The 27,595-nt window shown below is 34.9% G+C and overlaps 2 protein-coding genes across 2 annotated transcripts; both read left to right on the top strand.

Moving 5' to 3' along the window:
* The first annotated feature begins 10,428 nt into the window (after positions 1-10,428).
* On the top strand, positions 10,429-12,471 carry LOC108325983 (uncharacterized). Its single transcript, XM_017559169.2, has 2 exons — positions 10,429-11,183; positions 11,273-12,471. The coding sequence occupies exons 1-2, from the start codon at positions 10,585-10,587 to the stop codon at positions 12,255-12,257; spliced, it is 1,584 nt and encodes a 527-aa protein (XP_017414658.1). The 5' UTR covers positions 10,429-10,584; the 3' UTR covers positions 12,258-12,471.
* Positions 12,472-17,220: 4,749 nt separating this feature from the next.
* LOC108325985 (albumin-2) lies at positions 17,221-18,264 on the top strand. Its single transcript, XM_017559172.2, has one exon. It carries the CDS (start codon positions 17,305-17,307, stop codon positions 17,992-17,994), a length of 690 nt encoding a protein of 229 aa, XP_017414661.1. The 5' UTR covers positions 17,221-17,304; the 3' UTR covers positions 17,995-18,264.
* The last annotated feature ends 9,331 nt before the right edge of the window (positions 18,265-27,595 follow it).

Raw genomic sequence — 27,595 nt, 5'->3', positions numbered from 1 at the left:
AATATGCATGTATGATGAATTGTTTACTTGAAATTCTATGTTGATGCATGAGTTAAATTATATAAGCTTACCCTTTCGTTTTCCTTGTGTTGTCCATTGTATTTGTACGTCCGTCTTGTCATTGCAATGATCATCCGTGTGGATGTGAGCAGAGGGAGATGAACGTTTGGAAGATGCGTTAAACGAAGAGAACCTGGTTGATGCCGAAGTGAAGATCGAGCAGTGAGACCGCTCGACCAGCATTGTATTTTGTTGAACTAAGTGGTCGTTCGACCATCTCTTGTTTTCTTTTAAGATTATTTTCGACCGTTCGGTAATTGTTCTGTGTAAACCGTTCGGTCAAGTTTTTATTTGTGCGTTCGACTTCAGATTGTGATTCGTGTTGTAAGGAGTACGGCTTGGCTTTTGTTTTTAGTGAAAAACTGTACTGAATTATTATTAAATGTGATTTTTCTGAATCTATAGTGCTGACTGTATTTTTGGAATGTCACAGTAATCAAATTCTATATAACAGAATAAATAAACTACGTTTTGCAGGAGCAACAAACCATAATATTTCAAGGACTACAATTTATGAAAAAGGTATTTGTGATAAAATCATCAAATCTGAAAGATATATAAACTCTTTCTCTCAATGCGACCCAATTTGCATTCAAAATTTCAACTTAAAATAACTTCTTAAGTTTGAATACCTATTCATTTTTCTAAGCTAGGTTAAATAAAGAAATATAAATTAAATACATTATTTTAACGTGTGAACGTGAATGGAAAAGATAGATGTGATGAAATTTATGAATGTCAATATGAATAAAAAAGACTTATGGGAGAGATTTATATAGAAAGTGGAAAAGAAACTCTGGATTAATAATCTACGGTTCTTTTGTATTGTATTTATGATATGCAACGGTTTGAAATTTATTTTAAGGTTACGATGTTAGTCTCTCTGCACTTTTTATCCGTATCCAGAGTGGGCAATGGTTTAGTCGTTTTGTTATTTTGTTGAGGCTCATAATGTTAGATTTCTTGCATCCCTAATGTATGCGACTATCATATTCTTTTGTAAAAGGATAATAACACTCCCCAATGCTCTACTATATTAATTAATTAATTTTTTGTTGATAACAAAAATATGATTCTTATTCATTGTGATAAATGGAACACGATTATTATTTTATCAGCAACAATAGGCACGAATTCTTAGCATTTTGCATTGTGTTAGAGTTATTCTATTAAGGTCTAATATTAAACGGACTCCACTTCGACACAAATAAAAATATTTTTTTATTAGAAAATTAAAAATAAATTCACATAATGTTTTTTTTCAGAAAAAAAAACATTTTTTTCTTCATGTTAGAGTAAACTAAATAAACCTTAAGAAATTAATTTTTATTTTTCTTGTAATAGAAAGTGATATATTAAGTTATGATACATAAAAGATGATAACGACTAAAACAATTTACAATGTTTGTTTGGCATTTGGAAGGCAGAATCCTAATAATTATAAAGATAAATTTTTTAATCATTTAAAAAGTTGATATATATATATATATATATATATATATATATATATATATATATATATATTGTGGTAACCTAAATCGTGGTAAGATGAAAAAAATATATATAAACAGAAGTTTTTGAAGTTTTGGAGTTGTTATCATTATTTATTCTAATAAATTTTGAAAAAAACTATAAAAAAGTGATCATATTCAACTAAGTTGACCACATAAAGAATTTATTAAACAAACGAAGTCCTGTATCAACTTAGTTACAAATTTGAAAAGTAAAATAATCCAGTTATTTATGGGATCGAAGAGCTAAACACTAAATAGTTACCCTACTTATTTATATAATATTGTTTATTAGAGGAATGTAACAATAAAATTCAGAATATTTTGTTTTATATGTTTCTTCTAATAAAATAGGGACTAGAAATCACGAAAACTAATTTATACCACGTCCATGCCATGTCCTTTTCTTATTTTTATGTCATCTAATCCAATTCGTCTCAACCTAAAATCAGATCATACCAATTGTGACGTAGAGATATGAACCTTCTCACCAATTTTTTTATCTTATTATATTTACACTTAGCATCCTTCACCGGCAATTACTTAGGCTTGAAAACGTAGTTTAAATTATTTTACAGTTCAAGACACAACCTTTTCTTTCTTCCCTCAATTAGTACTACCTTATTTACTTGGATGGTATGTAACCACGTGTTACTACAAGAAAAACAGGTATTATTGATAGTCAAAATCCGTCAAAAAAATTAAATATTTGTTAATAATGACTTTTTTTTTATAGATTAAGACATATCAAAATTCTTTGATAATATTTACTGACAAATATATTCGCCGGTAATTATCAACAGAAATATTCGTTGATAACTATAAAAAATATCTGTTAGTAACTGACGAAAAAATATGTCAGTGAATCCATGGATAAATATCGCGATTTAGTTCATCTTCTTCCTCTATCCCCTCTTCTTTCCTTTATTTTTTCCAATCTACAAAAGCGAATACATTACAAACGAATGTTATATAGATTCATACAATTTTATGCACAAAATTTCATCATCCAACTTTTATTCATTATCATGTTTTGTTTGTTCCATAATTTTATTATCACCCAATTACCAATACAACAATTTCATACAATTTTGTAACCTACACAAAATTATATTCAACTAGCAAATCACTTCACCACAAACACAAAGCAAAAAGAGAAAAAAGAATAAAGGGATTTGGCTAGCTTTAAATCCATCACTGTCCAACGATGATGCGCAATGGAGGGAGTGCATGGCACGACGACAATGATTGCGCCCTTGCATGTGTTAGAGAAAAAGAAGATGGAGCAGAATACCCCAAACTCGACGACGTAAGTGGCGATGGAGACGACGACTTGGCTCAACGAAGATGGAGGGACGTCAAAGAGATATGTAGTTGTGGTGATCTAAGTTGAGATGGAAAAAATGGGAAAGATGAGGACTACCCTCACGAAAGAGAAAAGAAGATGAAGAGGGTTTTGAAAATAGAGAAAAAGTGAAGTTTGAGTATGTAAAACGAGAAGAGAAATAGGCCTAGAATGAGAGAGAGAGAAAGAGTAGGTGGGAAATTTCTCGATTTTTTAACGGATGAAATTTTCTTTTGGTAAATGAAATATGTATTATCTATTGATTTATCGAGTAAATAAAATATGTATTACCTACATATTTATCAAGAAATTTTTCCTTCAATAAATAGAATATGTTTTACCGACGAATTTATTAACCAATTTTTCCATTAAATAAAATATGCATTACTAATAGATATATTCAACGATAATTAAAATTTAAAATTTGTTGATAAAATTCATTATGAAGATTTATTTTTCTTGGTAAAATTATGTCAGTAATTTCAATAATTTTTGTTGTGGTATCGTGGTCCCATGCAAAGGTCAACAAAGCTAGTAAGTAGTAACCGATCAAGGTCCTATATTACGATTACCATATACATCCATAAAAAATAAAATGATGTGATTGTTGTTATTAAAGAAATAATGAACAAGCTAGACTAACAAACTTAAACAGTAGCAAACCACTAAGCTAAAAGGCCCGCGCTTAAGTTGAAGAGAAGAGCACTGGACCAAACAAAAGATCGTTAGTGTAGGAGCAGAGGTATAGTTTATATATCAACCCCTCAAGCTGGAAATAGATGCCTGAAATGTAGATGTTCGTAAATAATGAGAGATAACGATTTCGTGAAAATGTCAGTTACTTGTTTATTGGAAGAAATTGATAAAAGACCTTTTAGAAGACATGATTTTCTTAACCTCAGTTAAGTTTTAAAGGTGTATCCCAAAACCTCATGGAAATATTTTAGACTTATTTCAAAATTTGCAATATCTTTTGGCTCTCTGTTTTAGAACCTTAGATTGTTTGTTTTTGGGTCATATTTATTTAAGAACTTTTGGCTCTCCATTAGCATACAGTCATGGAATATTTAGTTCATAGATTTCTTGATCCTTATCCTTGGCTTGGTGTCCCAACGTTGATGTAAACATTTTGTTACTCTGAGTTCGAATTAAGATTTTTGTGCTTTGCATTTCTATCTTTTCTCAACATCTACGTAAAAAGAATAATATAGATTCGTTAATTATGTTGATAAAATGGTTGCCAAAATTCTTATTTTAAGCTTTGATCATGTTTGGTAAAGTTTGTCAATAATGTCACGTGACTTCATTAGTTTTATTGTTTTAAGTTTATAGAACCAGTCCGTACTGTTCCGCTTTTATTGGTTAGTTGGCATACAACGTGGTTTTGTTTACCACAAAATATGCAGATACATTTCATTCAGTTTATCCATTCTGTTATTCTCCTAGGCTTATATAAGCCACACTCAATGCATTAATAAAATCAGAGTGTGTTGTTTCCTTCAAGCGTGAGTGTCTTTACTGCATTTAACAATTGGTACCAGAGCTCCAAAAGGGGCCTGATACAGGGGTGAGAGCGTAAAGAGTGGAAACACTGTAGTGCAGACAGTGAACCAGCCATGTCGTCTGAAAAGTTTGCTCAGCCAGCCATTCCAAAGTTTGATGGCCATTATGATTTTTGGGCCATGACAATGGAGAACTTCCTAAGGAGTAAGGAAATGTGGCATCTTATTGAAGAAGGTATTCCAGTCTTTGTACCTGGAACTGTATTGACAGAGGCGCAACAGAAGATTATTGAAGAAGCCAAGCTCAAGGACTTGAAAGTCAAGAATTTCTTGTTTCAAGCTATTGACAGAGAAATTCTTGAAACTATTATTAATAAATCAACTTCAAAAGAAATATGGAGCTCCATGCAGACAAAATATCAAGGGTCCACGCGAGTAAAAAGAGCAAACCTTCAAGCACTAAGAAGAGAGTTTGAATTACATACTATGAAAGAAGGAGAATCAGTTGACAACTACATAGGTAGACTCCTCCATATAGTTACCAAGATGAAATCAAATGGTGAAGAAATGAAAGAGAACACCATTGTCAGCAAAATACTCAGATCTTTGACATCGAAATTCAACTATGTTGTATGTTCGATAGAAGAGTCAAATGACTTGGATGTTTTAACCATAGATGAACTACACGGCAGTCTTTTGGTGCATGAACAGCGCATGCAAGACTTTCAAATAGAAGAACACGTTCTGAAGGTCACACATACAAATGACAATGGATCTTCTAGGGGCAGGGGCGGCAGAGGTGCATTTAGAGGAGGAGGCCGCAACAGAACAGGACGTGGAAGAGGTAGACAATCACTGAATAAATCACTCATTGAGTGCTTTAAATGTCACAAACTGGGTCACTTCCAATATGAGTGTCCAGATTGGGAGAGACAGGCTCATTATGCAGAACTTGATGAAGAAGACGAAGAACTTCTATTAGTGGCATATGAAGAACTTCATCACACCACACATGAGGACGTATGGTTTCTAGATTCCGGCTGCAGCAACCATATGACGGGAAGCAAAGAATGGTTTTCTGATTTTGAGGAAGGACTATGCAAAACTGTGAAACTTGGAAATAATACAACAATGAAAGTAGTTGGAAAAGGATGTATCCGAGTAAAAATACATGGTTTTACTCAGGTAATATCAGATGTTTATCTCGTCCCAGAGTTGAAGAATAATTTACTCAGTTTAGGCCAACTTCAAGAGAAGGGTTTATCCATCTTAATCCAGCAAGGCAGCTGTAAGATATTCCATCCAGAGAAAGGTTTGATTATACACTCTAAAATGAAGAGTAATAGAATGTTTTACGTGACAGCATGTGCAACACCCAAAGAGTCAATGTGTATGCAAACGAATAGCAGTTTCGATCAAGAAACACATCTATGGCACTGTCGGTTTTGTCATCTTAGCTATGGAGGGTTAAACACACTTGCAAGCAAAGAGATGGTCACAGGCCTTCCACCACTAAAATTCCAAAACAGAATTTGTGAAACATGTCTCATTGGCAAACAGCAAAGGGAGCCAATACCAAAGAAATGCTTATGGAGAGCTTCAAAACAACTTCAGCTCATTCATGCTGACATTTGCGGTCCTATCACACCATCCTCGAATAGCAACAAGAGGTACATATTAACCTTCATTGATGATTTTTCTCGCAAAACTTGGATCTACTTTTTGCAAGAAAAATCCGAGGCTTTGACTATGTTCAAAAGATTCAAAGCAAGTGTTGAAAAGGAAGCCGATATGTGCATCACGTGTCTGAGGACCGATCGAGGAGGTGAGTTTACATCAATGGAGTTTGAAGAATTTTGCAAAACTCAAGGAATTTCTAGACAATTAACTGCTGCCTACACGCCTCAGCAAAACGGAGTTGCTGAAAGGAAGAACAAGACAATCATGAATGCAGTACGGGCAACACTGAATGGGAAACAAGTTCCTAAAGCGTTTTGGCCTGAAGTAGCTAGATGGTGTGTGCATGTACAAAATAGAAGTCCAACCTCAGCAGTGGAACAGAAAACTCCCGAAGAAGTCTGGTGTGGTAAAAAGCCAAGAGTAGATTATTTTCGAGTCTTTGGTTGTGTAGCTCATGCTCACATACCCAATCAAAAGCGAAGCAAGCTCGACGACAAAAGCAAGCGCTGCGTGTTCTTGGGTGTTAGTGATGAATCCAAAGCTTACAAATTGTTTGATCCTTTAACAAAGAAGGTCATCATAAGTCGAGATGTCATCTTTGAAGAAGACAAAAGCTGGGACTGGGAAGGACCAAAAGAAACGTCTAGCACTGATGTTCTGGACTGGGATGAACAGATGTTTGAAGCTAGAAAAGAAGATTCAAGATCTGCACAACAGGAAGGAAATGGGAGTATCACGATCGCGGTATCCTCGAGCGATCCAAATGACAACTCAAATGAAACTATTCTTCCACTAGGAGAGGACGTTGATGAACGTGCAACACAAGTCCAAGGGAGGGCAACGCGACAGAGAAGAGAACCAGTTTGGATGGCAGATTACACCCATTTTTCTGAAGAAGCTGATCTCATGGCATTAATGTTGGCTGAACATGGAGGTGATCCTCATTCTTACAAGGAAGCTTCTCAAAGTATAAAATGGAGAGAAGCAATGAATGCAGAGATCCAAGCAATTGAGAAAAACAAAACATGGGAACTCACTGATGCTCCAACATGAATCACACCTATTGGGGTCAAATGGGTTTTTAAAACAAAACTCAATGAACATGGGAATATTGAGAAACACAAGGCTCGGTTGGTAGCAAAAGGGTACTCACAGCAGTATGGCGTGGATTACACTGAAGTTTTTGCTCCCGTAGCAAGGCTTGATACCGTGCGAGTACTTTTAGCCATAGCAGCCCAACATAAATGGGAGGTATTTCAACTAGATGTCAAGAGTGCATTTCTTCATGGTGAGCTCAAAGAAGAAGTGTACATACAACAACCCGAAGGTTTTGTTAAGGAAGGCAAAGAAGATAAAGTATATAGATTGAGAAAGGCATTATATGGTCTTAAACAAGCTCCAAGAGCTTGGTACAGCAGAATTGAGGCATACTTTGTCAAAGAACAGTTTGAAAAATGTCCCAGTGAGCACACCTTGTTTACCAAGAAAAGTGGAGACAACATCCTAATAGTTAGTCTTTATGTAGATGATTTGATTTATACTGGAAGTGATAGAAGCATGTGTGAACAATTTAAAGGCTCAATGATGCTGGAGTTTGATATGACGGACTTGGGAAGAATGAGATACTTTCTCGGCATAGAAGTAATTCAGAGTAAAGCTGGTCTCTTTATTTGTCAACGTAGATATGCTCAAACAATATTGGCACGATTCAACATGGCAAATTGCAATTCAGTAAGAAATCCTATTGTTCCTGGGACAAATCTATCAAAAGATGAGGAAGGCACTAGAGTGGATGCCATGCAGTATAGACAAGCAGTAGGTTGCCTCATGTACTTAACTGTAACTCGCCCAGACTTAATGTTTGGAGTAAGTTTGATCAGCAGGTTTATGGCAGATCCAAAAGAGTCACACTGGTCAGCAATAAAACGACTTCTGCGATATGTAAAAGGGACCACAGAGTATGGGATTTTTTATAAAACAGAAACAGGAAACACAAGTCTTATAGCCTATACGGATAGTAATTATGCAGGGGATCTGGATGATCGCAGAAGCACCTCAGGTCTAGTATTGAAGATTGGATCTGGAGCTATATCATGGGCCTCCAAGAAGCAGCCTATTGTCAGCTTATCCACCACAGAAGCTGAATATATTGCTGCAGCTTCTTGTGCTTGCCAATGTATTTGGATAAGAAGAATTCTAGATCAGCTTGGAACAGAAGAACAAGAAGCAACCAGCACAATTATATTTTGTGACAACAGCTCTACCATTCAGCTGTCTAAGAATCCAGTCTTTCATGGGAAAAGCAAACACATTGCAGTGAGATTCCATTTTCTCAGAGATCTTGTAAGGGATGAAGTTGTGAAGTTAAGTTATTGCAAATCAGAAGATCAAGTTGCAGACATCATGACAAAGCCAGTGAAACTTGACAGGTTTGAGAAGCTCCGAGACATGCTTGGAGTAATGCGAGTCAGTGAAATAAACTAGATGCATATGCATCTAGCTTAAGGGAGGGATTGTCACGTGACTTCATTAGTTTTATTGTTTTAAGTTTATAGAACCAGTCCGTACTGTTCCGCTTTTATTGGTTAGTTGGCATACAACGTGGTTTTGTTTACCACAAAATATGCAGATACATTTCATTCAGTTTATCCATTCTGTTATTCTCCTAGGCTTATATAAGCCACACTCAATGCATTAATAAAATCAGAGTGTGTTGTTTCCTTCAAGCGTGAGTGTCTTTACTGCATTTAACAAATAATAGCTTTTTTTAGAATTTGTTAACAAATATGTTAATGATTGAATTATTTGACAATTTATCAATAATTGAGTTTTTGAAAATTTAACAATCGGTAAAATAGATATCAATTTTCTTGTCAAATCTAATAATATATTCAAAATCATATAGAGATATATGGAAATAAGAAGAGGAGAAGAACCAGCATAAAAGAAAGAATAATTGAAATAGACAACTGTAACGAGAACAACAACAAAAAAATAATGAAAAGTAGGAGTCAAAGACAATCATATATAAAAAGATAATGAAAAATAGGAGTCAAAGACAATCATATATAAAAAATAATGAGAAATAGGAGTCAAAGACAATCATATATGATAAACGTGATAATAGTAACGATAATGGAAGAAAGTAAAAGAAAATCAAATTATGATATTTATCTACAAATTTTATTAATAAAAAAAATTAATAAATAAGATTGCTCATCTAATTTTTAGATTATTTTATAAATACTTTTATACATGACATTCTCCTTTATTTGCTAAACATTTACACTTTTAGACTTGTGGAGATTTTGAAAGATTAAAGTAAACTATCTAGGTTATAAGTAAAATTATAAATAGCTTCATTCATGCTATTATAATATATATATATATATATATATATATATATATATATATATATATATATATATATATATATATATAACTTTTGTAAGTGACACTTAATTTGAAAGCTAAGAAATTGGACCACAAACAAATGTTATCACGTTTAGAATTCGAAGTTCGATTTCATTACGATCTTATCACAAAGGAAACAATCGGACAAAAATTGAACGCTGGTCCCAAACACGTGAGAAAATACAGAAAATATAAAATTATATATATTTTGTATAATTAAATGTTATAAAAATACGGCACATGCACAAGTTAGATAACATTTGTTTACGTGTTCGAATTTATTAGCTTTTATGGTTACATGTCAAACCTCTCTTTAGCCTTATCTCCAAGTGCCAGCCCCAACAACCATTAAAAATATCCAAAATTTTTTAAAACGTTTTCACTTTATTTAAGAGAAAATACTAATTTAACAAACTATTTAAAGAGGACACCGAAAGAATGGTCGCTTTTTATTAGGTTATGTGTAAACCGACGCTTAACCTTTTCCGGAAGAGCCATGTTCTGAACAATGATTCAAAAATCTATTTTTTATGTATAATTCAACAGTAATTTTATGTTATTTCTATAAACATATAACATTCCTGTTTATTTCTTGTTTCTTAAAATTGAAATATAAGAGGTGTATAGTATGACCGGTTAGTTGAATTAGTTGTTGTTAATTTAAAGTTAGTTTTGAAATCTGTAGATACATATTTGAGATAAATAAATAAATAATTTTTTAGTTTGATTGAACAGACCAAACGGTAACAAAGAGAAACATTTAGATTTTGAAGATATATCTAAATCTCGTTAAGATAGACTTAAACATTTAAGAAGAATTTTAAGTCTAACAGTCACACAAAACTAACTTATCACATATAACACATTTGTAACATGGTTTATGAATTAATAAGTGTGGTCATCGTAGTTTCCAATACTGAGTAAGGAAAGAAATAAGCGAAGGATGGAACTCCATGACAGTATAAATAGGTGCGTCGGAGAGGAAGGTAAGCATCCTCAAACTAAATCATATCTCTCTCTTCTACTCCATTTATCTACCTTATTGATCCTTTTGTTAAGTTTCTGAAGAAAAATGTCAATCCCTCCACCAAACGATCCATCCAGAGGATGTTCCTCGGAATTCTCACAGCCTCTGGGGCAACAAGATTTTGCTGAAGCTCGAAATTTGTTGGAGAATGTGAACCGAGTCAACGTTGTTCAAGGAAACTTGACAGGAGTTGAATACAGGACAGGTGACCTAGATCTTGATATCCGTCGGCCTGTGTATCGTTGGGACAGAAGGCCTTATCAAGAGATCTTTGCAAATGGGTTCCAAGCATGGCCACAGGGACAAACTCCCAACAACACTTACTATGATTTGCTTGACTTCATTGAACATGCAGGTGCCCCTCTTGATTCAAACAGGCCTCCAACTACAACACATGTCTTTGTCAGCACCACTCTCGACAATGCATGGCAACCAACCCCTTCCACCCAAGTCCTCCCACCAGGCTCTCAGATTCAATTTTATCGCTATGAAGTATATGCTCCCGGTGGCATTTGGGTTGCTGTCACCCTTGGGGATAGATACTCATACGTTTCTCAAGCTGAAGTTTGCTTTGTTGGAGGCATTGCTCCTCAGTACATTCGATCTTGTCTCATATTCACAGCAACACGTGAAGCCGGATCAAGGTTGGAATATTACATATGTCTCTTGGTATTTTTACAATCAAAAACTCATCTTATCCATCAGTAACAGTAATAACTATTATATTTTGCAGGTATCCGAGATTACGGAGAGAAACAAGATTGGTCATAAACAGGAATTTCAATCCAGAGTCCGCTCCTTACAATCAAGTAGTAATTTATATCCCTGTTTACTACTACAGAGATGAGGACGGTACAAACAGATACCTGCCGGAAGAAACTTATCCGCCTATGAGAGAGAAAAGACAGGCCTTGGAAGCTGATAACGATGCTGCTCTTGAGTGGTATACTACTAAAGTTGTAGAGGTACCAAGTTACATAGATTCTGCATTTCGTTCATCAAGACCAAATGAAGTTTATTTCTTCTTGAAAAATAAGTATGTGCGTGTGTATTACACTCCTGGAGACACAAACGATAAGATTCTCACTGATCTTCGTTTGATTTGTGATGGCTTTCCATCACTTGCTGATACGCCGTTTGGAGAATATGGATTAGACTGTGCCTTCGATACTGAAGCTAGCAAAGCATATATCTTCTCCACCAAACTTTGTGCCTACATTGACTATGCTCCAGGAACTACAAATGACAAGATACTCTCGGGTCCTATGACAATTGCAACCATGTTTCCTGTCTTGAAAAACACTGTGTTTGAGAATGGTATAGACTCTGCATTTAGGTCAACTAAAGGCAAAGAAGTTTACTTATTCAAGAACAATAAGTATGGTCGCATAGCTTATGATTCAAAGCAGCTCATTGGCACCATTCGTAACATCACTGATGGATTTCCTGTTCTGAAAGGCACCATCTTTGAAAGTGGAATTGATGCATGTTTTGCTTCTCATAAGGAAGGTCAAGCTTATCTTTTCAAAGGAGAGAAGTATGTAAGGATCAATTTTACCCCAGGTGATACTCATGACACTCTTGTGGGTGATGTGAGGCCTATCCTTGATGGTTGGCCATGTCTTAAGGGTATTCTTCCTCGTGACAATAAAGGACTTGATGCTCATTCTCACTCTGATCATGAACAACCTTATCCTGATCAACATGATGAGCTTTGATATAAAACAAACAGATGTCATAATATCATAAGAATAAGTCTTCCATAGCCAATGTTTGCTTCCATTTCTTTCATAGTCTAAAATTAGGATTTGATGATGCTTGTTTGTAATAAGTGTGGATGTTTGTTTTCCGTTCTTGTATAAGAAGTGTGTTGTTTCGTGTAACAAAGGATTTCAAACCTTTTTCCCTTTGAAAAATTTATATATTATGGCAGTTATTTTTTAAATTCCAACAAATAACAAAATCAAATGCGTCTACTCATATTTTTCCTAGGTAATTAAAGAGAAAATATAAATTTAATATTTATATTAAATTTCCATCACATATATATATATTATTAAACACAAAAAAAGCTGTGCGACTAAAAATTGAAAATATCTTTCTTCTCTTCCTGACGACACCCTTGGTGCTTCTAATGTTTTCCTGTATTTCAAATAAAACCATTAAATCGTCTACCATGGTTGTTGTTATGCATAGCATGTTTAAGTGCTACAATACAAAGTTGAAGAAGAGTGTCACAGTTACTTTACCTTATACTTTATACAGTATATATTACACTCTAATGGCATGTTGTTTTGAGTTCGACAATGAGTTTTGTAGTTTTGCTTTGTTTTTCGAGGAAGTTCGACCTCAATCTAATCCCTTCCTCACGTTTTAAAATTTCCATCTTTACCTCATTCTGATTTTTTTTATCACAGTATTTAAAAATATATCATTAACAATGAGAACTAACATATGAAATAAAATAATACAGACGTTTATACGATATACACATGTGAACTATGAAATCGTTATATTATATAAATAATATTTAAAGTAATTGCCTACTCCATGTTGTACTCTTACTAAGCGTTTTGATCGAGGACAAATTATAAAATAATACCTAATGTGAAATGCATGGGACGTGAAAATATACTACTGCATTGCAGATGAACATTGGATATTTATTTCAATAATTTGATATATAATATTGTTATGCAATAATTGATTCTATATTATTAATTAAACTATCATATCGTAGAAGCAATGGAGCACATTATTATTGTGTATAGGTGTACCAATGAGCAGTTTTAGGTTTATTTATGTCTCTCTGTTCTATAACTTTATAGCCATTCAAAGTTGTTTCCAATTGAATGTAAAACACGGTTAATTTGTAATATATATAAATTATGTTGTGGTAGTATGAATAGAACGACAACTTATGGTGTTTATGTAATGAGGCAAACAGCAAATGTAAGATCCATAGAAAAATATAAAAACTTTTCTATTTTATTTTATTTTCTGGTTGTGATCCTAAATATTTAAGTGTAGTATGTATTGGTTTGTAGAAAGTATTGAGAAAGTGAATAAAAATTAGTTAATATTAGTTTTTATACTTCATTTTCGAAATTTATATTAAATAAGGCTTAAGTAACATTGTTTGCATTAAATTATCAACAAATTTGAAATGGTGTAGTGGTCAGTGAATATATATTGATGTTAGAGAACATGAGTTCGATTCTTATCTAGACACTTCTTAGCTTTACAATTTCCATTTTTTTATGATTGGTTGACATGTGTGGCCCACATGATGTAGGAAAGAGAAAAAAAAAAGAAATGTTGATCTTGTGAACGTGAATTATGCAGAAGGGGTTGTTCTTCTTTGTTTTTTTTCTTTCTTTCTTGTTTCTTCCATGCATAGTTAGATCTAGAAAAAAATTAAAGTGAGAGTAAGTTAGAATTTTTTTGTAACTCTAGGAATGGTTGTTCACGGAGAAGGTAGTGTATTTGTTTTTTACCTCCTTTAAGGAGTTTGGTATTATGTGCTTTTGCATGGGATTGGAGAGGTGGTTTTGTGAAAAAACAAAACCCGTGTCTGATATGTTTGGGTTTGTAGTGAGCAAAGAAATATTTGTAAAGACTTTGGAGGCATAGGAGGGACTCACCTATTGTTGTTTTGTTGTGGGCATTATTTTTTTTAGTCTGAAGTTGATTAGAAAAGAGAGGAGGAGGGGCTTTTAAATTAGCTTAATTTGTGAGTCAGAAAAAAAAAACATTTGCTACTATTCTTACAAAAAAAACAGAACACTAGTAAGAGAGGTGTAGAGACTTTGTTCTTCTACTCTTAGTAGAGTTTCAAAGAGGATCCAAGAGGGTGGAGTGACTTTGGGGTACATCAAGAGGAGAGAAGCTTGTGGTCATTTCATTAACATCAAAGAAAACTCTAGAAAATTTCTACAACAAGAGGTAAGGGGAGCTTGCCTTGCTTTATTTAGTTGTGATTTGGTGAATGGTGGGAATGGGTATATGTTTTCTTGGGGTATAGCATGATATATGTGTTGCATGGGGTATAACTTTGATATATGCTTTCTTGGGGTATAGCATGATATATGTGTTGCATGGAGTATAACTTTGATATATGTTTTCTTGGGGTATAGCTTGATGTATGTTTTGTATGGGGTATAACTTATATATATATATATATTTTCTTGGTTATAACTTGATATATGGGTTGCATGGGGTATAACTTTAATATATGCTTTCTTGGGGTATAGCATGATATATGTGTTGCATGGAGTATAACTTTGATATATGTTTTCTTGGGGTATAGCTTGATGTATGTTTTGTATGGGGTATAACTTATATATATATATTTTCTTGGTTATAACTTGATATATGGGTTGCATGGGGTATAACTTTAATATATGTTTTCTTGGGGTATAGCATGATATATGTGTTGCATGGGGTATAACTTTGATATATGTTTTCTTGGGATATAGCATGATATATGTGTTGCATGGAGTATAACTTTGATATATGTTTTCTTGGGTATAGCTTGATATATGTTTTGCATGGGGTATAACTTTGATATATATTTTTCTTGGTTATAACTTGATATATGGGTTGCATGGGGTATAACTTTGACATATGTTTTCTTGGGGTATAGCTTGATATGTTTTGCATGAGGTATAGTTTTGCTATATGTTTTGCATGGGGTATACCTTTAATATGTGTTTCCTTGTTATATTTGTAATTTTTCAAGTTATGTTTTTATGTTTTCCATGTGGGGTACCTTCTTACACTCTAAATCTAGAGTGTATGAGGTGTGAAGGGGTAAGTTTTCTCTTCCTTTTAGTGGAAGAAATGAGTGAGTAAGTGGGTTAGGAAGAAGACTGAACTTGGTAATTTCAGGGGTGCGCCAGAAATTTTGTTTTCTGGACAAGGGGTATAAACTTAATAATTTCTGGGGGTGCATCAGAAATTCTGTTTTCTGGACAGGGGGTGTAAATGTGGTAATTTCAGGGGGTGCTCCAGACATTTTGTTTTCTGGACACGGGTATAAACTTAATAATTTCTGGTGCACCAGAAATTCTGTTTTCTGGACAGGAGGTGTAAACTTGGTAATTTTAGGGGGTGCGTCAGAAAGTCTGTTTTCTGGACACGGGGTATAAACTTAATAATTTCTGGGGGTGCATCAGAAATTCTGTTTTCTGGGCAGGGGGTGTGAACTTAGTAATTTCAGGAGGTGCGCCAGAAATTTTAATTTCTGGACAGGGATGTGAAATTAGTAAATTTTGGGATTTAAAAAGAAAAAGTATTTTAAAATATGTTTTGAGAATTGTTGGTTATTTTGTGTGGCCTATATTTCGTTGGTTTTATACACGTTATTGAGAACATGTATCAGATTGTGATCGAGCGCGATTAATTAAGTTCATTGGCAATCATATAGTAGATTAAGTTAATTTACTTGTTCTTTTGTAACAAAAGAAAAGAAAAGGTGTGAGAAATTCGATACGATTATAGATTTGAAGATCAGAAATTTGAGTATCACTTCTTCTACGTGAGAAGGTGATTGTCTCGCCCATGACTTCGGCTCGTGCTGAGTATAGTGCATTTGTACGCGTAGTACCAATGTGTTTACTCGTTAGTCCTTGAGGAGTCAGGGAAGACATGTATGAAGTTACGATGGGAAACGATTTTCATCACCGCTATTGAGAGCAGGTTGTGATGACGAAATGTGAAGAAGGATTGGTTTTCCCCAGAGGATAATCGATTGTTATTGAGAACAGGTGGTGAGGACGAAAATATAAAGAAAACGACATTGAATTATGAAAGGATAGATTGTGGTGATATTTTTCACGTCAATATATGTTATTGTGATTTTTTTTTTGTTGTATGATCTGTGTATAATATGATATTTCTGGTTGCTCACCCTTGCATGTTGTGGTTTTGGTTTCCACCTGCAATGATCGTACTTGTACGGGAGCAGATGATATTGCAGATGTTACTGGAATGGAGTAGCTCAACGAGAGTGCTGGGAAATAAAACTTGTCTGGGATTTTCTTTAAGTTGCTATTTATCGGCGTGTTTAATTTTTATCGTTCTAAAAGACAAATAATATGTGTTTTCAATATGATGTAAGAACATATAATAAGTAATGCTTTGCTTCCGCATTTAAAAAAATAAATAAATCTGTATTTGGACAAGAATGTTTTAAACGTTTGTAGTTTGATCTATTTTAAGTAACATCTTATTAAGGGGCGTTACAGCAAACGGTTTAAATAACACTTAAAGTATTAATGTATTGGAAGCTGCGATAAGAGTGCAGAAGACAAGAAGCTCATAACATTTGTTTATGTAATGACAAAAGCACATGCATAATTTAGATAACATCTTCTTACGTGTTTCAATTTGGTGGCTTTTAAGGTTACGTGTCACCCCTCGCTTTAACATTATCCCCCTCAGAAAGATTAAAAGCATAAAAGAATCTCAACACGTTTGCCATTTAATATTACAATAATAAAGTTAGATGAAGCCAACATAAAGGACATGCACCACCGATTACATTTAATAGGCTGGTTTGTTTTGACATGATTGATGATATTTGTCACGTGCTTTGCGTACAACTCAGTGTATTCGTGGCAGTTTCCAATACTAAGTAAAGATTCTCACTCCAACAGTATAAATAAGTGGCATGGAGAGGAATGTAAGCATACCGAAATCAAATCATATATCTCTCTTGCACTCTTTATATCTACCTTAGTCCCTCTTCTTCTGTTAAGAAAAATGTCAAACCCTCCTTACATCGATGATGCATTTCGTTCATCAAGAGAATATGAAGTGTATTTCTTCGCCAAGAACAAGTATATGAGGTTGCATTACACTCCCGGGAAAACAGATGATAAGATTTTGACTAATCTGCGTTTGATTAGTAGTGGTTTTCCATCACTTGCAGGAACACCATTTGCAGAACCTGGAATAGACTGTTCCTTTGACACTGAAGGGAGTGAAGCATATGTGTTCTCTGGCAACAACTGTGCCTACATAGACTATGCTCCAGGTACAACAAATGACAAGATACTTGCAGGTCCTACCACAATTGCTGAAATGTTTCCTGTGCTCAGAGACACGGTGTTTGCGGATGGCATAGACTCTGCATTTAGATCAACCAGAGGAAAAGAAGTTTACTTATTCAAGGGCAATAAGTATGTTCGCATAGCCTATGATTCGAAGCAGCTTGTTGGCAACATTCGCAACATCGGTGATGGCTTTCCTGTCCTGAAAGGTACCATCTTTGAAAGAGGAATTGATGTATGTTTTGCTTCTCATAAGGAGCCTGAAGCTTACCTTTTCAAAGGAGACAAGTATGTGAGAATCAATTTCAGCCCAGGTAAAACTGATGACACTCTTGTCGGTGATGTCAGGCCTATCCTTGATGGTTGGCCAGTTCTTCGAGGCATTTTGCCTGTGAGCTAAACTAGCCTTCACTCTCATGCATCAACCACCTTAGCCTCGTCACACTCAATAAGGCTTTCATTTCCAACTTTTGTTTTCTTTCTCTTTAATGTAACATTAGGATTGGAAGTATGTTTCCTTTCCTAATGTAACAAGTCTGAATTTTGTCTTTCCTTTTCTGTGCCTGCATGTTTCTTTACTATCGTCATGTCATTTGTGCACTTAATAAAACTGGGTGGTTTAGTTCAATAGAATGATTTTTAATCAGTAAAATTATTTTTCACGACTTTATGGATAATTCTTATGAAAATGTAATTTTAGTAAAGATGCCTCTAAAAAGGAAACTCTCTGTAATCACAATCTATAACAGCGCATGATCTTTAGATATCTTGAAAGTCAGAATAAATAAACTAGTTTTTGGAAACAAGCGATACTTTTATCAAGGACTAAAAGTTATGAAAGGTATTTGTGATAAAATCATCAATTATGAAAGATAACCTCTCTTTCTCGTGACACAATTTGCATTCCAAGTTTCAACTTAAAATCACTTATTAAAATACCTATTCTATTTTTTATGTTAGGTGTGATGAAATTTATAAATGTGAATCTGAATAAAAAAAATGAATGTGAGGAGACTTATTAAAAATGAAAATTGTACAAGAAGATTTGTTATCTTTAAATATGAAACTCTAGATTAATAATATATGGTATCACTAAAAAAAACAATTATTATTGACGACGAAAACGTCCAAAATCCGTCGATAATGTCATTTTTTTATGGCTTACCGACGGAGTTTGATCCGTCGATAATAATATTGTCGGTAATATTTATGGACGGATTATTATGGCCGTCGATAATTATCGGAGGCCAAATTCGACGGTAATTACCACAAAATTCGTCAGTAATTACTGAAGGAAAAAGTCGTTGGTAAACATCTTGATCTGGTTCATCTTCTTCCTCTTTCCCCTTCTTCGGTTTCCTTAGATTTTAATTGTGTTTATCAAACTTTCTTCATTCCTAAGTCAAAACAACAATCGATTCATTCCAAAACCAAAACCAAAGGCTCTACTTAGGTTCTCCAATTGTTTTAGAAACCTAAAATTGGGAAAAATCCCCAATTAGTTTTTGAGCATCCCGACAGCAGCACTACTCCGCATGGTTCTCCCACGGTAGTGTTGGCATTCTCCCATGGCAATGGTGGCGCTCCCCAACAACAGTAGTGACGCTCTCTAACGGTAGCGGTGGCGTTCTGCGTGGTTCTCCCACAGCAGCAGTGGCGTTCTCCCACGACAGCGGTGGCGCTCTCCAATGACAGCGGTGGCATTCTCCAACGACAGCGGTGGTAGTGTGGGAAGATGGTTGCACGAGAGAGAAAAATGGTTGCAGAGAAAGTGAGAAATGGTCTTGAGATGAGAGGAAAGTGATGAGTCAATATTTTGTTCACTACACTTAGCTTATTGTGCTAAAATTAGTTAGGGAATTGTGCTTAATTGTCCAGTATTTTCCTATTTTTCATAATTGTGCTTAATTTGACCGGTAATTCTTATTTTGATTAATTTGAATTATTTATGGTTAAATTATTTACGTTATTAATTCTAGGAAAATTATTGGGTAATAATTTGTCATATTTAGAGGGCTTTATGGTCATTTTACTTTTTGAAAGGGGTGTTTCATTATTAGAAAGGGTGACATCTAGCAAAGTAAAAGATGCTGGAAGCATGCAAGGTACACACGTGAAAGGGCTGCTGTCCAACACGTTCATGGCTTGAGAATGAATGAAGAAGCTGTTATGTTGACATGGAAGAGCACCAAAATACAATTGATAATGGAATGAAAAGGTGGACAACACCTTGCTTTCTTTTCATTATTGTGTGGCATGGAGTGCATGACTCTCACGTAGGATGCAACAACATTCAAAGAATTTCTCACGGCTGAAATAACAAAAGTGGAGGGCCCCTTTACTTGATTTTTATTGAAGGAAGTTTTAGAAGAAAGCATGGGAACAACACACTTCACACAACCTTGTTCTTGGTCCACAAGAGGTGCTCACGGTCTTGCTACACATGAGAGAGGAGAAACAGTCCAGCCACCTTAAGAGCAGTTGCAGCAGCACGTTAAAGAGAAGCCACCAGCTGAACTTTGATTGTTCACACTGATTTCACTTTGGAGTAGAAGCAGAAACGGTGACGAGAGAAGAGCTCTTGGAACCTTGGTGCAGCAGACCTTGGTGCAGCAGCAGACAGTGGGAGCGTCCAACTTAGAGAAGTTCACGGGTAAAAGAATTTGGCACTGTGGAGGGGTCATGCACTTAATTTTTTTTAAGAAGCAAAATGGTTTGATTAAGCACCAGCCGCCCTTTTTGTCAATGGAATGCAACATTATATTTTTGTCCTCTTGTGAGAGTGCATCCATTCTGCTGAAGTGAAGAGAAAGTGGAGGGGCCCTCTTGATTTAATTCTGCACTGAGGAAGGAAAATTGGCTTTTAAAAGGGAAGCTGGACAACAAAATAGGGGGGACGGCCTGAAGGCCTGGAGGGGGGAACCGAGGGCTGTGAGAGAGCTCCAGCATGGGGACTAAGTCCAGAACTGGACAGTAGCAGTTGGACAGTTGGCTGGACAATACGAAAAGGGAAAATCAGGGCAGTACCAGGTTTTACGGTTTAGCACCATAGGTTCCAATTTTATTTGCTGTAATATATTTCAGTTTGATTTAATTTTCTGAATTTCCAATTCTGTTACTATTATATTTTGATTCTGTAATTTAATTTCTACTGTTGTATTTTAATGGTGCTGTAATTTAATTTCTGTTATAATTAAATGTGTGAATTATGTTTTCTACATTAATTTCTTTTTGTTAATTATTTCACTTTAAATTATTTACTATAATTTGGTTTTCTACATTTTGGTGCAGTAATTCTGTTTCTGTTTTCATATTTTACAATTTACTGTTTTACGTATTTTACCGTTTTACTGTATTTCTGTATTCCGTTTTTACTGTTTCTGTATTATTGTTATTTAGATTCTGCAATTCTGTAATTATTATTTTGCTATTATTAATTACTGTTATAATTTTATTTTCTAAAATTTACTGATTTACTGTTTTACTGTTTTGACTGTTTTCTGTATTTTTGTTTTCTGTATTTTCAATTATGGTACTGCAGTTTTTCTATTTCAGATTTACTGTTTTTGTTGTAAAAATTTACTGCTGTAATTTATTTTCTAATTCTACTATTTTCTGTATTTACTATGTACTGTATTTTCCTTTTTTCTGTATTTTCGTTTTCTGTATTTTAGTTTTCTGTTCCAGATTTATTTTTTACTGTTTGACCTTGTTGTATTTTCGTTTTACTGTAGCAAATCGTTTTTACTGTTTAATTTCGTTTTACTGTTTTAATTTCAGTTTTACCATTTTAGTTTTATGTTTACGGTTTATTTTTACTGATGCTTTTATTTTTGTGTTTAATGTTTTACGTTTAGTGTTCCCACGTTAATTTTATTTTGGTGTCTTTTACCGTTCGGTTTTTAATGTTTTGAATGTTACTTCACCGTTTTCACGTTTACTGTTTTAAAGTTAATTTTCAGTTTAATTTAATTTTACCGCATCAAAACAAAAATCACAAAACCCCCCATAATGTGTTGATCCGAAACTGAACCAAATTTGGTCCTTGTGAGACGACCTAGGAGTCACATCCTAGCTATACTGCATTCTTTCTATGCACATCAAATTTGTATGACCGCGACAGTCGTACCAAAATTTTGGCGCCGTTGCCGGGGATCAATTGAGGTTCAGTTTTAGATTGTGTAAATATATGTTTTGTTTTCTATTTTTTTAGTATATGTTGTTTGGTATTTTGTTGTTTTCTGTTATGTGCGTTTTTGTATGCGTGTCGTATGTGTTTTGTTTTTAGTTATTTTGTATGAAAAAAAAAATATATAAAAAATAAAAAATAAATAAAAATAAATAAAAACAAAAACTGTAATTATTAGTTTTTCCCATGTTATGTTGCTATATGTTTGGTTTAATCTTTCTTTGAAGTGAAAGTCCAGGTCTGAGATAAGTTTTGAACTAGAATAGAGAAAATGACAGATTCTCAAGACTGGATGTATGAGATAGTCAAGAGTCTTCCCAAATTCCATGGGTTGGCACATGAAGATCCATACAGGCACCTCAAAGAGTTTTGTTTGGTGTGTTTGTCTATGAGGCCTGCTGGTGTTTCAAAGGAGACAATGTTGATAAAAATGTTTCCCATGTCCCTTCAAGATGAAGCAAGAGACTGGTTCATATACCAGTATCCTTTTAATAGTTGGCAGGAAACACAACAAAAATTCCTCAACAAGTTCTTTCCAGCAGCAAAGGTGAGCAGCATTAGAAGGAAAATCACTGCCATTGAGCAGTTTCAAGAAGAAAGCCTGGCAGATTATTGGGAGAGGTTTAACAGGCTCTGCACAACTTGTTCAAACCACCAAATTCCAGAGCATTTGCTCTTGACTTATTTTTATGAAGGGCTCCTCGACAATGAAAGGATACTTGTGGATGTAGCTATTGGTGGATGTTGGATGGATATAACCCCAACAGAAGCGAGGAAGTTGCTTTGCAAGCTAGCTGGTGAAAATCCAATTGAGGTAGCAAAGGAAGAACCTGAGGAGCCTGTTCTGGATTCTGATACTGATAGCCCTGAGGACGCAGCTGATGACTTAGAGATTGGTAAAGAACTTTTCAATGAACAAAAACAGGTTTATTCTGAACCTGATATTCCAAATACTTTACCTAATTTGCAGACACATTCAAATGCATGTGAATTGACGCACACTGATTCTATAGAGTTTATGACTGATACTGATACAAATTTGATTGCTCATTCTAAAACTTTTAATTCAGTGTCAGCCATTGAACCCATTGGTAAAAGTCGCGTCAATATTGATTTTGAAAGAGAAACTGTGCAATCTGATGACTTTATTGAGTTAGGACTAAACTTTGATTTAACACAGTTTTCTGAAAATTTTGAATGTGACTGTGAATCTGGTTCTTGCTCCATTTGTGCTGAAATTGATTATGCGTTACACCCAGACTCTAAGTTTATTACAGATGCTATTAATTGTGAGTTTGATGACAAGGATGCAGAGTTCAAAAAGAATGCAGGTGCTGACATTAAGGAATGCATGATTAATGAAGAAGAGTATACTGCTACTTCTTTGAGCGAGCCAGAGATAGCTATTCCGGTGTCACACACTCAACAAATGCTAGTGGAAGGAGAGATACTGCTGAAACAAATTGCTAAGAGAAAAATACTGATGAAGCAGTTCTTCCTCAAATTTTCTTTGCTGGATCCTGAGGCGAAGAACATCTCCCTGCTTGTCCAAGTTTGGCAACTGCCACCATAACCAGGGGAGTTTTCCTGTTCATTCTTCCCTTAATTTTCTTGGTTTGCGAATTAGGGGAGAATTCTGATTTTCTTAGTTTATGATTTTTTTTTTAAAAAAATAAAATAAAAAAATAAAAAAATTTTGTGTGTTCTCTTTCAGGTGTGTTATTTTGTTAATGTATGTATTGTAAATATGTTTTTTGTCTGCTATTTTTGACATTACGTTTTGTGTGCTTTGATTTTTTGTGTTCGATATTAGGTCTTTTGTTTTGTTAATTTGTGTTCTGTTTTATTTATTTATTTAGTTTTTCTTAAAAAAAAAAAAATCAACACAAGTGCATAATTAATTTGTAATGGCAGTGGAATATAGTTTGAGCATAGATGCTAATTTAAGTGTTTTTATTAATAATAATAAAAAAAACAACAACAAATATAACAAAAATGCATAAAAGCAAAATAAGGTTGTTCAGGGGTCGATCATTTCTGATGTTAATATTACACACCATAATAAATAAAAGCATAAAAACATAAAAAAAAAATAATTGTTCATATTACAGTCCTCATTAATATTCTGGCCACACTCGGCCAACAAAAACATAAAAAAAAAGGCATAAAATATTAAAAATGAAAGAATTCACGAGCTGGTTGTGGCGGTCTAAGGGAGAGCTCCGTTGAGGGAGCTCTGGTTCGGAATGTGAGAAGCATGGGTGGAGGGATTTGTCTCTCATCTCTATCATCGTCAATGATGATCGGGACGGGGAACAGGTCCAACAGCCTCGGTGCCCTCATTATCACCCAGTTGTATTCTTTCAAAAAAAAAAAAAAATTGTGTTAATAATAGAAGAGGAAAGAAAAAAAAAATCAATAAAAATTGAGAGTTGACGAGAGTTCTTACCGTACATATATAGCGGCAGTTGTGAAAACTGAGTGCCAGTGGGGTCTATCTCTGCTTGCCAGCGCCTGACCCGATTGCCGTGGTTGTTGAACCAGCAGTGCACGTTGTATTCGCTGGCATCTCCGAAGATCCTTAGTCGAGACGTGATCTCGACAACTTGCGCTCTGCTTGGGTGTGTGACCCCAAAGTTGTAGATTCTGGTCATCATCTGGGTCTGATCTTCGGTAGGACGCCACCGCTGACTGGTATATCTCTCTGATTCCATCTCACTCGTCATCTTTCCTCTACTAGTATTCTAAAACATAAAAATAAAAAAAAAAGAAAAAAAAAACATAAAAAAAAAATGTATTAGATTCTTAGTTCAGTGTTTTCTTTATTTGTTCTTGTTTCCTTTTTGATTTATTTTGTCCAGTCTGTATGTGATGTTTCAGTGTCTGGTCTCAGATCTGTTTCACGGTCCTTGCAAAAGGGTCCTAAACGGATCTACGTCCAGTTGTCCTTGTCCATGTTGTTCATGTTATTAAGTTTCTGTGTTTTATTTTTAAGTGGGGTACGTGGCGTTGTTCTACCCGATTGTCTCTGCCATACCTTCAATCGAAGGGAGATTAACGTCTGGTTTCCAGCCGATATACCCCTTAAGTTTTTTTTTTTTTGACAGTGGTGTTTTATGTGTTTTTCTTTTGAAAAAAAAAATAAAGCAGGAAAGCAGGAAAGCAAGAAGGTAATAATAGCAGAAAAAGCGGTAAAGGGAGGAAAGAAAGGAAAGAAGATAGATCGGCAGAAGAAGAAAAATAAAGAAAAGCAGGAAAGCAGGATGGTAATAACAGCAGAGAAGCAGAAAAGGAAGAAATAGAGATCCAAGGTGCAGAGAACTTACCTGGAGTAGTAGGCTGGCAGAGGAGCTCCTCGCTGATCTCGCACTCTTCAGATGGCACGGTGACAGAGCTTCCTCGCAGATCCAGACGCTCGAGAAGAGAGCAGAGAGCAGAGAGAGAAGAGAGAAGAGAGAAGAGAGGAGAGCAGAGAGAGAGGCTAGGTCAGGAAATGGCGCTCTGACGCTGAGGAGGTACCCTTTTATAGCCAAATGCTTTCCACTGTAGCAACAGTTCCGGTCGTTGTCACCGAGACTGTTGTCACAGTACCGGTATCCTTTTCAAAAAAAAAAAAAAATTAATTAGCATCTACTGATGGGTGCTAGGTGATTTCGACATCTGCTGATGGATGTCACTGATAACATCTACTGATGGATGTTACTGAAAATTTCTTCCCTATTTTTCCTACTTTTTATTGCACTTGTCTATATTATTTGATTGCTCTGAAATTGATAATCTGATGATTGTTACACACTGAGGACATTGTGTGATTTAAGTGTGGTCTACTGGGAAGAAATTCTGATTATTCTGTTATTTCTGTTAGTTTCTTTTAGTATGTATTTTGTGTGTTAATTTTTTTGTTTTTGAGTGTTAATAAATTTTACATTTTTCTCTTGATTTCTGGATGATGTCTTAGTTGTAGATTTTTCCTTCACTTACTTAATACTTATAGTTTGTAATCCTTGCTTTTCTCTGCCTGGAAAGATGATTATACGTTTGAGAGGTTGATTTGATTGTGACGAATACCCTGTGTGAGATTTGAGCCACTTAATTTTCTTTCTTGTGTGTGATATGTATCTTGAATGCTTGCACATATGCCTTGGCTTGATTCTTTTTGATATACTTGATTGATATGCATGTTCAGACGTGATAAAGACATTTTTGTTCTTGAGCCTCTTTAGCCAAATAAGCCTACCTTGTTATTATCCTTTGATAACCCCTTTGAGCCTATACTGTATATATTTCTTTGTGTTGAAGCTCATACACTGATCCTAAGTGAAAAACAAATGATTACCTTAACCTTAGGAAAGTCTGAAGCTATAGAAATATTTTGAGAATAAGTGTGGTCTCCTTGGGAATTCTGATGAATTGGCTAGTTGGTTGCTCATCATGTTTTGAAATGATAATTTATATCCTGTTATATATAAAAAAAAAAAAAAGAGAAAATTGAAAAATAATTTTGTGAATAATGGAGTCGAGAAGAGGATTGAATTAGAGGTTTGGGTGAGATTTCACTGTGTTTACATTTTTTTCCTAGTGCACCTCTATTTCTTCTGAGCTATAGCTACTTATCCAAATTTATCCTCTCCTGTCCTTGACCCCATTACAACCCAGTAAAGACCTTTTGATCTAAACGTGCATATGTTTTGAGTGTTGATATTAGAAGCTTGCCAAGTCTACTTGTGTTTGCTTTCTTGAGTGCATTGAGTAACATTGATTTACCTTAAACACTTGAGAGAAACACTGTAGTGCATCTGTGAGGTTTCGTTATTTTTGAATCACCTCTTGAACCGATTAATCATTTTGCTATGTATTGAATTGCTTGGATGATTTCTGTAAGTATGTGCTTTTCCATGATTTAGTGTTGGATATTGTCTACATCTTTTCTCTGACCAGACTTCTTAAGAACTGTGTAAATTCTGTTTGTTTTTCTCGTGAGTCTTGGTTTCTGTCTGCTGAGTTTCTGTGTCATACAGCCTAATGTCCTTTGAACTATTCCCTGATTTGTGTCTTAATTTTGCCCAGGAGTGCAAAAGACTAAGTGTGGTCTATTTTGATGAGTCAATATTTTGTTCACTACACTTAGCTTATTGTGCTAAAATTAGTTAGGGAATTGTGCTTAATTGTCCAGTATTTTCCTATTTTTCATAATTGTGCTTAATTTGACCGGTAATTCTTATTTTGATTAATTTGAATTATTTATGGTTAAATTATTTACGTTATTAATTCTAGGAAAATTATTGGGTAATAATTTGTCATATTTAGAGGGCTTTATGGTCATTTTACTTTTTGAAAGGGGTGTTTCATTATTAGAAAGGGTGACATCTAGCAAAGTAAAAGATGCTGGAAGCATGCAAGGTACACACGTGAAAGGGCTGCTGTCCAACACGTTCATGGCTTGAGAATGAATGAAGAAGCTGCTATGTTGACATGGAAGAGCACCAAAATACAATTGATAATGGAATGAAAAGGTGGACAACACCTTGCTTTCTTTTCATTATTGTGTGGCATGGAGTGCATGACTCTCACGTAGGATGCAACAACATTCAAAGAATTTCTCACGGCTGAAATAACAAAAGTGGAGGGCCCCTTTACTTGATTTTTATTGAAGGAAGTTTTAGAAGAAAGCATGGGAACAACACACTTCACACAACCTTGTTCTTGGTCCACAAGAGGTGCTCACGGTCTTGCTACACATGAGAGAGGAGAAACAGTCCAGCCACCTTAAGAGCAGTTGCAGCAGCACGTTAAAGAGAAGCCACCAGCTGAA

The sequence above is a fragment of the Vigna angularis genome, chromosome 3 (genome assembly GCF_016808095.1).
Source record: "Vigna angularis cultivar LongXiaoDou No.4 chromosome 3, ASM1680809v1, whole genome shotgun sequence".
NCBI classification, from domain to species: Eukaryota; Viridiplantae; Streptophyta; class Magnoliopsida; order Fabales; family Fabaceae; genus Vigna; species Vigna angularis.
Note: the sequence above shows the minus strand (reverse complement) of the source record. Positions and strands in the feature narration are given on the sequence as shown.

Excerpts from the sequence above, each read along its gene's own strand:
- LOC108325983 (XM_017559169.2), top strand. The coding sequence starts at position 10,585 with ATGTCAATCCCTCCACCAAACGATCCATCCAGAGGATGTTCCTCGGAA. Across the intron at positions 11,184-11,272 it reads ACACGTGAAGCCGGATCAAG|GTATCCGAGATTACGGAGAG; the intron begins GTTGGAATATTA and ends TATATTTTGCAG.
- LOC108325985 (XM_017559172.2), top strand. The coding sequence starts at position 17,305 with ATGTCAAACCCTCCTTACATCGATGATGCATTTCGTTCATCAAGAGAA.